The sequence below is a fragment of the Alexandromys fortis genome, unplaced genomic scaffold (assembly GCF_014885135.2).
Source record: "Alexandromys fortis isolate MF-2015 unplaced genomic scaffold, M_Fortis_MF-2015_v1.1 scaffold_421, whole genome shotgun sequence".
Lineage (NCBI taxonomy): Eukaryota > Metazoa > Chordata > Mammalia > Rodentia > Cricetidae > Alexandromys > Alexandromys fortis.
The window spans coordinates 54602-70366 of NW_026068290.1; the positions used below are offsets into that span (position 1 = coordinate 54602).

The 15765-nt window shown below is 43.5% G+C and overlaps 1 protein-coding gene across 1 annotated transcript; it reads right to left on the reverse strand.

Moving 5' to 3' along the window:
* Positions 1 to 230: 230 nt before the first annotated feature.
* Positions 231 to 12212, reverse strand: Arg1 (arginase 1). Its single transcript, XM_050132308.1, has 8 exons — positions 12055 to 12212; positions 7106 to 7178; positions 5093 to 5267; positions 3330 to 3489; positions 1846 to 1940; positions 1360 to 1464; positions 1029 to 1165; positions 231 to 787 (listed from the first exon to the last, which is right to left on the reverse strand). The coding sequence occupies exons 1-8, from the start codon at positions 12109 to 12111 to the stop codon at positions 618 to 620; spliced, it is 972 nt and encodes a 323-aa protein (XP_049988265.1). The 5' UTR covers positions 12112 to 12212; the 3' UTR covers positions 231 to 617.
* Between the last annotated feature and the right edge of the window lie 3553 nt (positions 12213 to 15765).

Genomic DNA, 15765 nt, shown 5'->3' on the forward strand with positions numbered 1-15765 from the left:
ACCTATTGGTTTCGTGGGAGCCTAGGCAGTTTCGTGGATGCTCACCTTACTAGACCTGGATGGAGGTGGGTGGCCCTTGGACTTCCCACAGGGCAGGGAACCCTGATTGCTCTTTGGGCTGAAGAGGGAGGGGGAATTGGTTGGGGGAGGGGGAGGGAAAGGGGAGGCGGCGGTGGGGAAGAGACAGAAATCTTTAATAAATAAATAAATAAAAGAGGTAGACAACAGGATTTTGTCGTGAGTTTATTACAAAAATCACATCTTTTGAACAATGTGGACACAGCTGCCTCCCTTTGGACACCTTTGTCTCCAACTATCTGATGGCCCAGTCTAGTGAGCCAGCACTCCCACTGATGTGTATTTTAAATGCTGGAGCACTTTTAATTGGAAATTAATTTATATTGCTTTTTAAGGATAACTTCTGCTTAAATTAGGAATACACATGTTCTAATTTCAAAGCTGTCCAAATGTCCACACCCTGAGTTTCCTACCATAAAGGAACTTGTGAAATACTGGGGGGAAAATAACATGCAAGAATGAACTCTTGAGAGAACTGTTGTTTAGGTCTGTTCAATTTGCTCTCACGAGTCAGCTTTTTTCATGTGTCTCATCCACATTTACTTAGGTGGGTTCAGGTAGTCGATCCCTGGCTTATGACTACCCTCCCGAGCAGTCCCAAAGCAAGACAAGGTCAGTGCTACTGCCGTGTTCACTGTCCGAGTCACCTCTTCCGGTGTCTTCCCCAGAGCTGGGTTTACTTCCATTATATCTAGTCCTGAGAGTAGCCCTACAACAAAAAAAAAAAAATGGTAATGATATCGTTGATAAGAGTAACTGACATCTTAAAATCTGTGACAACTGATTCTAAAGTGTATCTCGTGGAGAAGAGGGGAACCAATGGAAAACATGTATCACATCACATGGTGGGCATCCTATAAGTACCAAAGGAGCTTGGGTTAGGTCAGAGAGGCCCACTAACACACTGGCCAAGGGTGCAGCTGTTTCTTCATTGCCTTTTTTTAACCTACCTGTCTTGTAAATTTCTTCTGTGATGTAGAGACCTTCTCTGTAGGATAGGCCTCCCAAAACAGGCGTGCCAGTAGCAGCTGTGAATGCTGGGTCCAGTCCATCAACATCAAAACTCAGATGAATGGGCCTTTTCTTTCTTTTAAGAAATAGGAAAGGCTTTCTGTTAGAGTGGCAATTGTGGAATAAATAATCAAATATGGGTCTTCTCCTGCTTTATAAAACAACCCATGGAAATCCCGTGGTTTTACCTAACCTTTATTAACAACCTATATTGATAAGAATTATCAGTAGCAAGCATTGGTTACACACATGCATACAAGAGCACCGTACCTTCCTAGTAGATAGCTGAATGTCTCTTCCATCACCTTCCCAATTCCCAGTCTATCCACTTCAGACATTGAGAAGTATTTAATTCCTAGAGTTTTTACAATATAGCTATAAAAGAACAGGTTTAAGTTAATTTACAGTTAATAAGATTTTTCTTATATTCCCTATGGCAGATTTACATAAAATATATAAAATATTTATTTCATTTACATATTACATATTTACATAATATTTAGAATTTACATACGTATTACATATTTACATAAGATACATAAAATAACTCCTGTGAACTGTGTTATGTATACACATAGTTGTATTTTAAGAGTAAATCATTATAAACTTCCTGAATGATGCCTGTGTCTAAGTGAATATAAATACATGTACAACTTATACATGCGTGTATACATAATGGCAACTTAAAAGAACCTCCTCTTAAGATTTAACCAGTAAAGTGTACTTAGCATATAAAAGAACATGGACTAAACTTACTGCTCCCCAGGGTCTACGTCTCGCAAGCCGATGTACACAATATCCTTGGCAGATATGCAGGGAGTCACCCAGGAGAATCCTGGTATATCTGGAAACTAGAAACAACAGCATTTCCATTTAGACCAGCGTGTTTCTCTTGAGCAGATCTGCATTTTATATTGATCACCCTTGACTGCACATACCTGACCTTTAGAGTGTAAGTTTAGAAGTGATTTTTAAATAATATGAGATTAGGAAGGGATACTTGTCTCCCCTTGTGTGCTCTTGATTGCTTTGACCACAACAGCTTTGCCCTGGGGCCCAACCTACCCTGGGCTCTCGTCAGTAGTTTCATGCTCCATGCCTCATTTCTGCAATGCTCAGATTCTTTCCCAGGACACTGATACTAAGAAATGTGTGCTTTTACTTCTTTAATGGCTCCCATCCTCACTTCCCTTTCTCAAAAGGGCTTAATCCAGTATTCGAAAGAAGTTTCTCTGGAATAGGGATGGGTTCTTCCTCATGTGGTTCAGGTAAGTGCTTCTCAGAGTAGAGATCTGAAGCCATTGAAAGCCAGGCAGGGTGGGGCACTCCTGTCTTGGCACCCAAAAGACAGGTGGAAAGTTCTAGGCCAGCCTCAAACAGCTAGCAAGACTCTTGCAATATCTGCACGGGGCTCTTTTGACCAGGGTCTGATGTAAAGAGTGCACTTGGTAAAAAAGGAAAAGCCTGTGACGTGTAGTTAGAAGATGTAGGAGACAGGAGACCCGCTTGCCCTTGCCTCATAACAACTCAGCCTGTTTCTGGAAAAGTTGTTTACCCTCCGAATCTGTCCGTCTACTCGAAAGGGTAGTTTAAGAATCCCAAAAGACAAGGTGTGGTGGCACACTCCTTTAATCCCAGTACTGGAGAGGCAGAGGCAGGTAAATCTCTGAGATCAAGGCCAGCCTCATCTACAAAGTTAGTTCCCTGACAGCCGTGATTGTTACACAGAGAAACCCTGTCTCATAATACTCCACCCACCCACCATTCCCCCCAAAAAAGAAAATCCAAAGAGAAAGCAGTCAACCATCTGCATCCCTATTTCCAGCAGTCATAGGTTGAGGATATAGTTAAGCCTGTACTAGGTCTTATTGGTCCGCATTGAACCTATACAGGCTCTCCCCCCAGACAATACAGTTGAAGCTCTCTTTTCGTAGTATTTATACTGCATCTGGTATTAACCTGAAGTACGTAGGAGGATGCACATAGGTTATATGCAATATATGTCATACTGTTTGAGAGACTTGAGCACCCATAGTTTTGGTATCTGTGAGGATGGAACCAATCGCTCATGTAGGGACAACTCCTGGTGGAATTAGTTTGCAAACTGTCCAGTAGAAGCCTTACTGCCTTTACAACTCACCTTTTGCTTATTTACTACAGAGAAGATAGCTTAAGGTTATAGCAAGGATTCCTCCTGAACTACTACAGAGTTTTTTCAAATCAGCTAAGGAGCCTCTTACCTTTCCTTTTAGTTCCTTCAGAAGAAAGGACACAGGTTGTCCATGCAAATTCCCAGTGCCCGTCGTCAGTGGAGTGTTGATATCGGTGTGAGCATCCACCCAAATGACACATAAGTCAGGATGGACCCTGGCATGGCCAGAGATGCTTCCAATTGCCATACTGGGGTCAGGGAGGGGGGGAGAGTTTGTGTGAACATCAGGTTTACAATATCATCACATATATTGTTAGCCCAAATACTGTGCCAATTTGATAACCTTTAAGCCCATTTAGCTTGTCCATAGACCTTACAGGTGCAGTTAAAACCATTATAACAATAGAGAAGTGGGAGCTATCACCAGTTAGTTTACCTTGATGACATCACTAAGAAAGATATGGATGGACGCTTTTTAGTTCTTAGGGTCGAACTAGCTCCTTTTCTGGACTCTCCTCTCTCTTGTTAAGTACTTGATTCTCTGAGTTCAATTATAGAACATTCTTCCATTTTTTCCTCAAAAGTCAGCACTTTTATAATCAGGAAGAATCACTAGGGTGTGCCATCGTCCCCTACAACCAGTGTCTGTCTGTCCAGTCAGTGCTCAGCTTCACGTTAGGCCCCTACTCTCTCATTGCAAGGCCCCATTCTCATCAGGTCCAGAGACATACAAGCCCGTCCCAAATTCTTCCTGACTCCACATTAGGCCAGAATGGGGGAGCTAAGTGGTATCTTGCACAGAAGTTAACAATAGGCCAGACGTAGGATGCCCACGTCATCACACTTGTAAACATGTAAATACGACTCAGAGTCATGAACGTCAGGATTCTCAAAGTAGAAACGTCCGTGCCTTCATGTCCAGGTATTGTGTATGCATTTGGCATGATGTCTGCTGTTATTCTACATCTCACGCCTTTGGGCCATCTGTAGTCTTACCATTTCCACTCTCAATGTTTCCACTTAGAAAAGAAAGAAAAAAAGCAAATCCAGTCTAAACTGCAGCCGTGCCATAGCAGCCCTGCTCCCAGGAGCCGCCGAGGAGCCGGGCATGAAAGGAAGCAGGCCTCTGGCTACAAGAGCAGCCCGACGGTCCTCACTCTTCAACTCCCTGGGCCTCCCCAGGACGCCATCCCGGAGTGAAAACAGTAAACTGGCTGTCTTTGCTTTGGTGAAAATGTAAAACTAAATATTTGGCAATATGGATACGTATAAAAGTGTGTGTGTAAGTGCATGCGTGCATGTGTGTATGAGTGTGTGTGTACACCCAGAATAGTGTCATTCCATAATGAGAAATTACTCAGCCAAAGCGGTACTTTTGTGTGCATGCTAAATAGAAATATAAGGAAACCTAGACTGTTGATTTAGAACAGAACATGAGAAAAGACAGAAAAATAATTGCCAACTGGTCATGTATTTGTGTGTGTGTGTGTTCTTTCACAACTTTTATAGTGCTTTTATAATGGAAGCATGTATTTTTAAGTTCACCTAAACGAATTCTATCATCAATAATCAAGTTGAATAGACTGTGACGTCCCCCAGTGGCTAATCACTATAAAATTTAATGTATGCTGAAATCCGCACTTGGCGTATTTTTCTGTTGTAATGGGTAAAGATATTTTAAGACTTCAAATAGAGCTCAGCCTATGTTTCCATCATAAATTAGGCTGTGCAATGTCCCTGAAGGCAAGAAAGTACAAAATATCCTTCAGTGTTTTCTTGTCTTCTTTTTCATTCTTAGGTCCCCTTATGGCATTTGTGCCCAACCCCAGGAATATAACCAGTTCACAAGACCTGTGGTCTCCACCCAACACCACACTGACTCTTCCATTCTTCTGGGCCTCTGCCACCACACCGGCCAGCTGTTCATTGGCTTTCCCCACAGATCTTGGGTTCTTCACAATTTGAAAGGAGCTGTCGCTAGGGACATCACCAAAGGCCAGGTCCCCATAGTCTTTCACATCATATTCTGCAATGAAAAGTTTGACGTTACTAAATGGAAACAGACAGCAAATCGGCCCTCCAGTTACCAAAGATGCTCGCACATACCAGGGCCTCCCTATTTCCTGAGTCAATCCATGGAGACTGGGAGCCGAAAAATGACGACAATAACTTGGTGGTCTTGATCCAATAGGGAACAGCATCCTGTTCCGTGCCCCACCCCCTCTCACCACCTGCATGTGTGCACACACGTGTGTTAAGTGCTTTCTCTCTTTCTGTGATAAGCATGTTTAGTTTTAAGTAAGTGTTTTATATGTCCCAAATGAAATACCTCAGAAGTAGTTAACATGTAGTAGTGAAATACAGTAGCGCTTTCTAAGTTTCTGACCCTGCTTCAAGGATCCTGGTTTTCTACTCAGGCCGTCACCCACCAAAGCCTCCAGCTTCTTCCCCCATCTCACCTGCCTTGTGTGCTGAAAATGTCAATGCTGTGTATGTTTAGCATCAAACCTCCCAGGTCAGAGAGTCCAGGAAATGCATACTTTGTGCTTACACTTTTTCATATATAAAAAAAAAACAGCAGGGAATCCAGCGTTCCTAAGAACCTGGCTGTGCTTTCTGACATGAGTTTCTAAACTGGAGACCATCCCGTAACACCGTGGGATCTCTTCAGTGTTCTGAACTAGCCTTTGCCAAAGTATTTGTTATATCTGTGTGTGCTTAAAACTGAGCAATAGATTCAAGAAACTTCCCCTGATACAGTACTCGGTTTATTCTAGTTACCTAAAGAGAAGGCAGCATACTTGGGCTTTTCATTCTCCAGTTGAGTGGCCTCTCCCCCTCCCTCCCTTCTTCCCTCCTTATCTTTTCCCTTCCTCTTCTTCCTTCCTCCTCCCATACTCCCTCATCCCCTAGCTCCATTCACATCCTCAGTTTCCAGCATTAACACTCAGTCATCCTAAATGTGAAGGCCATCAAGTTTGGAAAATCCCTACAATCTTGTAGCCACCACCATGTTAACCACTCTGTTCCTTTGTAGGCAGTGCCTGCCCCAACCACAACAATTATCAATTGCTTTCTTTAGCTATGTTTCTGCCTTCCTTGGACCTTATACCAACTGAGTCACATGGTCGTTTGTGTCCAAGCTTTCTCACTTAACATGCTGTCACGGAGACCCATCAGTGGCCTTGTCTGTGTTCTGTCTGATCCTTTCCATTGCTCAGTACTGTCTCATCACATATACACACTTTACCCATTAACCAGTTGGGGTTCTTTATCTTTCACGTGTGTATTATTATACCGCTGTCACTCATGCAGTACAGGTCTTGTGTGTGTTGACAGAAGAGCCAGACTGCTTTCTAAATCAATTGCACCTTTTAACTTCTCACTGGAAATACAGACAGACACCAATTGCTCCACCTCCCCAGCGCTTGGCCACGTGTATGCCCGCACACGTGCACTGTTCTTGCTGTCATTATTGCTGTTGTGTTCCATTTTCACGAGGTAAGGGTCCTCTTGCAATAGGAATGTGTGTTTCTTTCAGCTTTTATTTTTTATTTTCAATTCCTCCCCCCAACTCCCCTGTCATCCACCCAAACCTCTTGTGTCATACATTCTTTTGTATGATAGTTTAGCCAGAAAGAGCAAACCACGTAAGGAAAATGAGGATATTCCACCAGCAACGTCTATTGGGCATCCTTCCCGGGCCCTGCTTCTTTTGTAGGAGATGGTTCTCGTGATTCAAACAATAAATAAATAAATAGCCCTCTTATCACTGTGGAAGCACCCTCCCCTTTTAGAAGCCTGTCCTTCCTTCCTTCAGAGTGACGGCGACGTTACCTGATCATCTTTCAACTTTAAAATTACCTTTCTCTTTAAGTTTCTCCACCAGACCAGCGCCCCTCAATGCCGTGGGGCCCTTCTCTACCCCTCCTCGAGGCTGTGCAATACAAAAAGTACAGTTTTCAGTCATGATTGTGACTATACAATGCCCATAAGAAAAACTCCCCCCGTGTTTAATCGATGGAATCAGTAGCCATTAGTTTCCGAGCTCCCATGCATCCAGGTCCTTACATTTTCTCACTAATTTTCACAGTGATGTGGAATGAATTGCACCTATGCCAGACAGAAGGTACTAGAACCACAAAGCCATTTTCATCCTGGCCAATAGCAGCTGAGTACAAGAACTAGCCTTGTAAGCTGGTCCTGGAATACCAAAACACGCTCTCCCCTTCCCAGCATGTAAAACCACTAACTTTGGACATTCAGTCACAACTTTTGTACAGGGATGGTTGTTTCAATACTGATGCGAAAACAGGATGCTTCTAATTAAGTCCGGAACAGGGTGTGCCATGCATGCTGGCTATAACAGGTGATCTTTGGGCTTGGGCTTGCAACATCGGCAGATGGTCAGGGAAGGTGATGGAGAAACGTTGCTACCTAGGGAAAAATCTAGGGCAAAGACATCAGCAGGGGAAACGTATGACCTGGAAAGACCTACATGCAAGTCAACATACAAAACCTGTACCTGAATGGAGAACAGCAGTATTTATAATAATAATAATAATAACAATAAAAAACAACAAAGTACCCCAACTAGTAAATGGAGGTTAATTTACGACTCTTGGGGAGAAACCAGGCAAAAATGGTCACCACAAAGACCAGCATAGTAATTTTAAATTCTGATATGTTGAAACCTGACGTGAGAAATCCTGCCTTGCTAACAGCCAGAAAGCTAACCATCTTTTTCCATGGAAAAATTTCTCCCCGGCTTTGTGGCTGATAGAAGTCTAAGTAAATAACGCCTTTCTGTATCTTTCTGATATTTTTTTCAAACCCTTTAGGATACAAAAATAAATAAATAAATAGTTTTCTTTTTTAATTTAAAGGCACACAGAAAGTTGGCCCGGAGATTGGTGTCAAAAGTCACATGTGTTTATCCTAAGGATTGAAACTGTAACCCTAAACTAAGCAAATACTTCCTTTCTAGTCAAGTGACAGATGATCTTCCCCAGGTGCTAGGCAAATCCTGGTGTCAAATTTCTACCCCTAGCCACCAGGGACCTTGAATACTCTGCCTAACACAGTTCTGTCCCTTTACATGTCATAAATTGTTTTAAAACTCACTTTTCAATTGAAGTATACTATGTGTATATATATTCATGAGGTTTAGCATGATGTCTTGATCCATGTAGGTACTGGTAACATCAACTTAGGTTAACATATCCAGCACCTTAAACATTTATCATTTCTCTGTAATAAGGGTATTTAAAATCTCTGTTTTTAGGCTGCATAGTGCAATATCCTTTATGTGTATGTGTGTGTACATGCACACATGAATGCACACATGCACCAAGCATGTTTGTGTTGTGTGTGTGCAGACCAGAAGACAAACTCAAGAAATGTTTGTCACGATGCACACCTTTAATCTCACCACTTGGGAGAGTGAGACAGGTGATATAAATCAACATGACTTTAGCAGCAAAATGTATGTGTGTACATGTACACACACACACACACACACACACACACACACACACACACACACACGTGTGAGAGAGAGAGAGAGAGAGAGAGAGAGAGAGAGAGAGAGAGAGAGAAAGAGAGAGAGAGAGAGAGAAAGTTAGCTCCATGCTAGCCAATGCCCCATCTTAAAACAGTTTTTCTCATTGGGCAGACTCTGTCTAGCTTTTTAATAAATACTCCTTGGGGGGGCGTTGTTGTCTCTCACTAGCCTAGAACACACAAGTAGGCTGGACTGGCTAGCTTGTGAGCCAAAGTTTCAGCTCTCTCAACCTCCCAGCTCTGGAATTATGGATATATACCACCACATCCAGGTGTTTTATTGTTTTTTTTTTGTTTTTGTTTTTGTTTTTAAGACAGATCTGGGGACTCAGATTCAAGTTCTCATGCGTGTACTGCAAGCTCCTCACCAGCTTAGCTGTCTTCCCGGCTCTGGTAGATTCTTCTTAACTATACTCATCATGGCCTCTTCTGACTTACAGTTTTATGTCCTTTGGTCTTATTGCCAGATTTCAACCTAAATGTTTACCCATGGAGTTCTGGGTGTTGCAATGGAGGACTGACATATAGTTGACACCCAAACTCCAATTCAATATGACTCACCGGTCTTTGCCCTTCTTCTCCTTTTTAGGCATCAGACAAGCCCTGTGGAGACCTCTCAGTGACACTGTGTTTGCTATGACTGTCAGTAGGTCTTTCTGTGGAATGTTTGGGGTTTGTTTTGTCCTGTTAATGCATGTTCTCATGTAGCCCAGGGTAGCCTCAAACTCACTGCATAGCTAAGGAGAACCTTGAACTTCAGATTCTCCTGCCTCTACTTTCTGGGTTTGGGGGTGACAAGGGCATGTCACCATATGCAGTTTATGGGGAGCTGGAGATGTCTAACCTCGGGCTTTTGTCTCATGGAGCTTGCAAACCCTCTGCCAACCGCTTCCCTAGCCCCTCACCATGACATTTTCTAGCATTCCATTCTTTCTCTGATTAAAACTACTTCTCATGATGGCTACATGCTCATGTTGGTTTCTCTGCCCACTTTGGAAATTGCTCTGTCAGCAACCCTGTCTATCTAAAGTGTCGTGTCTAGCCCCTAACTAGCCTCAAGGTTATAATTTGCTATAGAGCTGAGTCTTCTAAATCAGCTTCAGTCTGCATAGACCAGGGGCACAAGCTTTGGTATTAGACAACCCTGTCTGGAAGTACACAGTGAAGGTTCCATGACTTTTAGTAAACTAGCAGAATGTTCTAAGCCAGGGGCTGTCAACCTGTGAACCCCTTTGGGGTCGCATATCAGATATGTACATTACAATTCATAACAGTAACAAAATTAAAGTTATGAAGTAGCAATGAAATAGTTTTGTGGTTGGGGGGGCGGCGGTCACCACAACATGAGGAGCTGCGTTGAAGGCAGCATTAGGAAGGCTGAGAACCACTACAACCCTTAATTAACTCATCCGATGAAAACAATACCTACCTAGCTCAGTCTTTGTTCACTGTCTTGGAACGAGGTGAGGCAGAGAATGGGGTTCTTTCTCAGACTCAAACTTCTAGCCATCTTCCATCTAACCTCTTTTTTTTTTTTTTTTTTTTTTTGCCAGTGTGTCACACTAAGGCCAAGCTAGCAGTTTTACCCTCTGGTACATCGCTTACAACAAGAAAAATTTGTCTCTGCTCTTACACTCATGAGACAATGAACTGCAGACTCACACCCATGTTGAAGGAGAATCTCTGACATGGGAGAGCTACTAAGAATGCACAGTGCAGCAGATAGCGTTTTAACATACTGTCCCCTAGAGGGGCCTTGACCATGATGGTCAGCTCTCTACCTAAGCCCAGCAACCAACCAAGGTAGGTTTTCCTTCCTTCATTTTCAAGTCTGTTTCATAACCCATTCCAACAGTGGATGGAGGACTGAGAACGACCCGGTTGTCAAGAATGCATACTGCTCTTGCAGAGGTAAACTAATGTATACCCAACTACAAAGAAAGGAAAATCCTTAAAAAATAAAAGACCCAATGAACCTCCTATGGATGTTTTAAGATTTTCCTCATTATTTGTGGGGGTTCTGGGGATGTGAGGGCACTCACAAAGGCCAGGAGAGGGTATTGGATACCCGGGAGTTTGAGTTATAGGCAACTGTTAGCCACCTGATGTGGGTGCTGAGAACTGAACTTTGGTCTTCCCGAAGAGTAATAAGAGCTCTTAACCACTGAGCAGTTTCCCCAGACCCATATTGTGCATCTTCAGGGAAACCCATGTCAACAAAACGCCCCCATGTTCTGGGGTTCTGGGTGAGCTCTTCAGCGGTGGAGTTCTGTTTACTGACATCAAATACAATCTGGGTCTCCAACCTCTGTCCTCCCACAATTATTATTGGGGGGGGTTGGGGGAGGCAGCATGCACCTTGAGGCTTCACAATTAAAAAGACTACAGGCTCTCTAGATTCTAAAGGCCAAGAGGAAGAGCGCATTTAAAAGCAAAAGAACAGCAGGAGTTACAATCCCCTGGCTCTCTTGTTTGACTTGGGACTGTTTTTTCCCCCTTACTTTTTAAACAGACCCTGTTGAGTCTAAGGCATTCTGATATCTCATTGCCTTTAGCAGAATGAGTGTTTCCAAGCCCAGGGGGGCAAGGAGGGCAGCAGTGACCCATCTAGGCTTTGGTGACAAGTGTGCTTCACCCTTAGGTGGTCTAAGCAACTGGAGCCTTATGAATCCATTCGTCCTGACAGGGGTGCCAACTTGAAGAGAGAGAGAGATGGAAGGTGTTCCCCTAGTCTATCAACTAACAGTCATTAGATCGTTAAAGCTCAAAATAGCATGAATTCTTCACAAACTTGCAAAAGCTGTTATTTAAGTTACCCAAATTAAAACAAAGTCTGAAGGTTGTCACCAATCCATTACATTTCTAGGCATGAATTATGTCGCCAGACCAATGTGTTTTCTTATAATCTCTCACTCCGTACTCCGAAAACATTAAGAAAAAAAAAAAAAGCAAGCATCAGGAGCCACAGTGCAGACACAGGTGATCTCTGGATCTCTGCCCAGAGGAATTTGTTCAAACATTGTCATGACTAAGATTTAAATGAAATGAATTTTGGCAGGAGCCGAAAGAGGAAGTGGGTTTAAGTCCCCAGGAGTGCCGTGCCACACAGTGGTGAGAAGACTTGAGTGCATGCACCTGGAGGCCAGATGGTGCCGGGGAAACTCACAGCCAGATGGCAACACCTGGCGAGGGTTAAAATGAAACATTTCCCACCAGTAAGTTCCAGTCATTCAAAGGCGGCTCGCACTCACCTGTCCCTTGGAGAAAGGCGCTCCAATGATCCCTATGGGCTTCGGCTTGGAGCTCATGCTCTTGGCAGAATTCCTCCTCGCTGCCCTGGTGCTGTCCAGCTGCTTGCCGCCAGCTGTAACTCTAAAACGCAGCACATCTTTTCCCCCCCTCCTTATATTAGGGTTGGATCTGTTTATCCAGCAGCTGGCCCCGCCTACTGAGTGGAAGAATGACAGAGTCAACAGAAACTCCCCATCAGTAGGATCGCCCCATCCCTCTGAGCCTCTCAGGTCTCTAGTTTAGAGAACATTATTCATCCGTCCAGTTCACGCCCTTTTGAAAAAGCCAGCTGGATGACATTAATCTTTCCTCAGACAATTGACAATTATGTGTGGTTTCATAACTGCATGTGAAGTGCTAGGTCCCTAGCCTGTGCAACCTCGGGGCGGTGCGCTCACCTTTTCCAGGATTTAAGTCCACTGAGGAAATTGCAAGTTGAGGCTAGAAGTGCAATAGTAGCCTCCCACTGAGCATCCCGAGTCAGGGCTTCGCGTGCTGGGGGAAACAGCTGATCTGTGAGACACATTTCTTTTTTTTTTTTCTTTTTTCTTTTTTTTTTTTTTTTTTTTTTTTTTTTTTTTTTTTTTTTTTTTTTTTTTGCTAATTTACAGGAAGGCATCCGTTATTTCCCCAATAACCCAAAGCAATACCAGTTTTGAAATAGTGTCCAGGAAAATCTCGTTTTTGCAATCATGAGAAAGCAAAACCAGCTAGCTTGGTCTTCTGTCTTGGGCCAAGGGCTGGTCTAGATAACGTTATTTTATTTAATCTTTAAACCTACCGTAGGCTGAATATGATTCTTCTTGCGGCTTTACTGAGGGAGAAACTGCAGTGGGGGAGGTGGTCATTCACGTGCAGGATGCAGAATAGAGGAGATCCAGCGCTGGGCCTTCTGGATCCACCTGAGGGCTGGGCTTCTAATCTAAGCACCAGCCGGGCCAGCGGGATCCCCTGAGACATTGTCCATCAAGGTGTAGAAGTAGAGATGTAGGCCAGACGAGATAGCCAGCTGCTGAAGCACCGACATCAAGCCTGGTGACCTGAGTTTGACCCCCAGAACCCATGTGGTAGAAGGAGAAAATCGACTCCTCCAGGCTGACCTCTGACCTCCACGTGAGTGATGTAGTGCATGCAGAACCCACCCCCAACGCTGAATAAATATTTCGAAAGGTGTGAATCCAGGAGAAATACAACCAAGTATTCTCCCAGCTGTAAAAATCACATGATTATAATTTTAAAAAGAAAACCCACATATCAGAAGTTCACGTTTTTCATCCTTCTGAAGACAAAAGCACCAAGGAGAATTTTTGATACCTCAAGGCAGAGATTCTTTCCCCCTCTACCTTCAATACTGAGAATATGGAATAAACACCGATTTGATTGATTGGGTAAATGGGTTATACTTTCTGAACGAATAAATCAAGAAGCCAAAGTCTCCCAGCACCATTTTGATGCCTCCTTTCCAAACCTATTTTCTACATTTGTTAGGTTTTGCTGATATAATCTAAATATATAGTTACAGGTTTGATTTTTGTTTTCACTTGGTTTATTTGAGATAGAATCTCTGTATATACTCCAAGCTGGCTTTGAGCTCTTGGTCTTCCTCCTGCCTCAGCCTCTTAAATCCTGGTGCTGGCGCCACACCTGGACGTGGCGCTCTCTGTGTGGACTAAGTAATGACCTCTAATGACATTGGCAGTGTAAACCACTTTTCTTTCTTTTTGTTTTCCTTTGGTTTTTCAAGACCAGGTTTCTCCGTGTAACAGCTCTGGCTGTCCTGGAAGTCACAGGACTCTCTGTCTGAGATTAAAGGCGTGCACCATCACTGCCCAGCCACTTCCCTTCACCCGTTGAGAATTGGATAGCTTCGTGTACGCTATCATTCACAATCCTTACTTTACAAACAGGCAGCTGGGTAATCTTCATCATAAACTTTGAGAGTTCAAGTTTCACCTGCTCCCCCAGATCGCAAGCGTGATTCTACGTTTTCTTCTATTTGATTTAAAATTTATCTTTCTTGGGGCCTCTTGGTGCTGGCCTGTAGTTCCAGCTCTTTGGGAGGCTGAGGCAGGAGAACTACAGGGCCAAAGCCTGACTGCATGACAGAGGTAACTCGAAGCCAGCATGACCAAGTTAGAACTTTCTCCGAAGTTAAAAGGAAAGGAGAAAAGCTGTTCAGGGATGGATTATGTGCCTACCAGAAAGATGCTAGGTCTAAGCCTTAGAAGCACCAAGAGCTCAGGGTGTGAACTGGCTTCTTTTTAATCCACCTCCATTTTTTATATTGTTTAAATCTTCTAACTTTAGCTCCACCAGCTTCCTCAATGGCACCCAATGGGCAGTCTCCCCCTGCTACCACTAAACTGTCTCCATCGTGAGCCAAGTCCCCTGTCAGAGCGCTGTCAAAAGAACTGATGCATGGCACGCAATGCCTTGGGGGACCATGGGAGAGGCTCCAGGAAAGAAAGGCAGAGGGCCTTTTGACCGCAGGTGCATTTTATCCCCTGGATTGCTCTTGGATGTGATTTCATGTGTTAAACATTGGATTTCCATTGATAAGATATGTATATTTTTGTTGAGCATCAAAATATAGTTATAGGACCCAATCTGGTCAGTGTGCCCTGAATCTGGATACGGCCTTCTGCCTTGCTTTCATGCTCTCTCAGCTAGAATCTATAATACTTGCCAGACAATGGTGCTTCACTTGGTCTGTCCTGAGAATGTTCTGGGAAAGGGTTGCCCTCTTAATATTTAGTATGTGCTTACTGATGTTTATTTACATGCTTTTCTGAACTCAGACAGCCTTCCTCAGAGCATGGCTTTCTCTGTTTCATTTGTATGTAAACGTATGTTGAAACTGAAATAAGGGTTGTCTCTAGCATGAGGCTGTAGGTCTACGCCATTCTTTTAGGTCCAGCAGACAAGATTTGTACAGATCGGCCCTGCTCCAACCAGTTACCTCTGTGCCACTGGCTTGCTCACCCAGGGCTACACCAATCCATAACGCCTTGTCAGAGTGGCTTCATGGTGGATGTTGTGGTTGGACAAGATGAACAGGTACTCTTCCTTTATGAAATTGGCTGGGTTTATGTTGATTGGTATCTGGTTTGTATAGAAGGAGTTGATGAGTATGGTTTTGCTAACTTTATATATTTATTCATAGAGATTTACTGTCAAACCTCATCACCAGGGCTTTTCTTGGAAGTCTTTCTTCAGGCAGATTGTGGGTACCATTTTATCACCTCTCTGATAAAGAGAAGCTCATGATTTCTTGGCTATCTGTTTTCCTTTGGTCTTTGTTGTTTAGGGTGTCTAACCTCACTGGTTTCATGTATTGCATGGTTTCCCATCATGGCCGCTCCCTTTCAAACATCTGTTCTCCTTAAGTAGACCCTCCAGAGCCCGGTGCTTAGGTCCAGGTGTAGATGGAGACATCTAGTCCATTGAACAGAATTTGCTGTTGCTTGCCTTTTCTAGGTCACTGAGGAATCAAACAAAAGGGAAGCACTTCAATAAGGGCTCTGTCACTCCACAGGGAACCCCAGTCCAAAGTGACACAGCTCCTGAACCAGTCATCCACCTATAGACAGGCTTGTTGGCCAACATGGCATGTTCATACAGAGCATAAAGAAGTCTGGAAGTTGTCTCATTTCCTGACAATACAGTCTTTC

Bases quoted from the DNA above. Each gene is read 5' to 3' on its own strand.
- Arg1 (XM_050132308.1), bottom strand. From the start codon at position 12,111: ATGAGCTCCAAGCCGAAGCCCATAGGGATCATTGGAGCGCCTTTCTCC. The intron at 5,268-7,105 runs GTAATTTTAAAG...TTTTCATTGCAG, and splicing joins GGAGAAACTTAAAGAGAAAG to AATATGATGTGAAAGACTAT. The intron at 788-1,028 runs GTAGGTTAAAAA...TTTTTGTTGTAG, and splicing joins AGAAGAAATTTACAAGACAG to GGCTACTCTCAGGACTAGAT.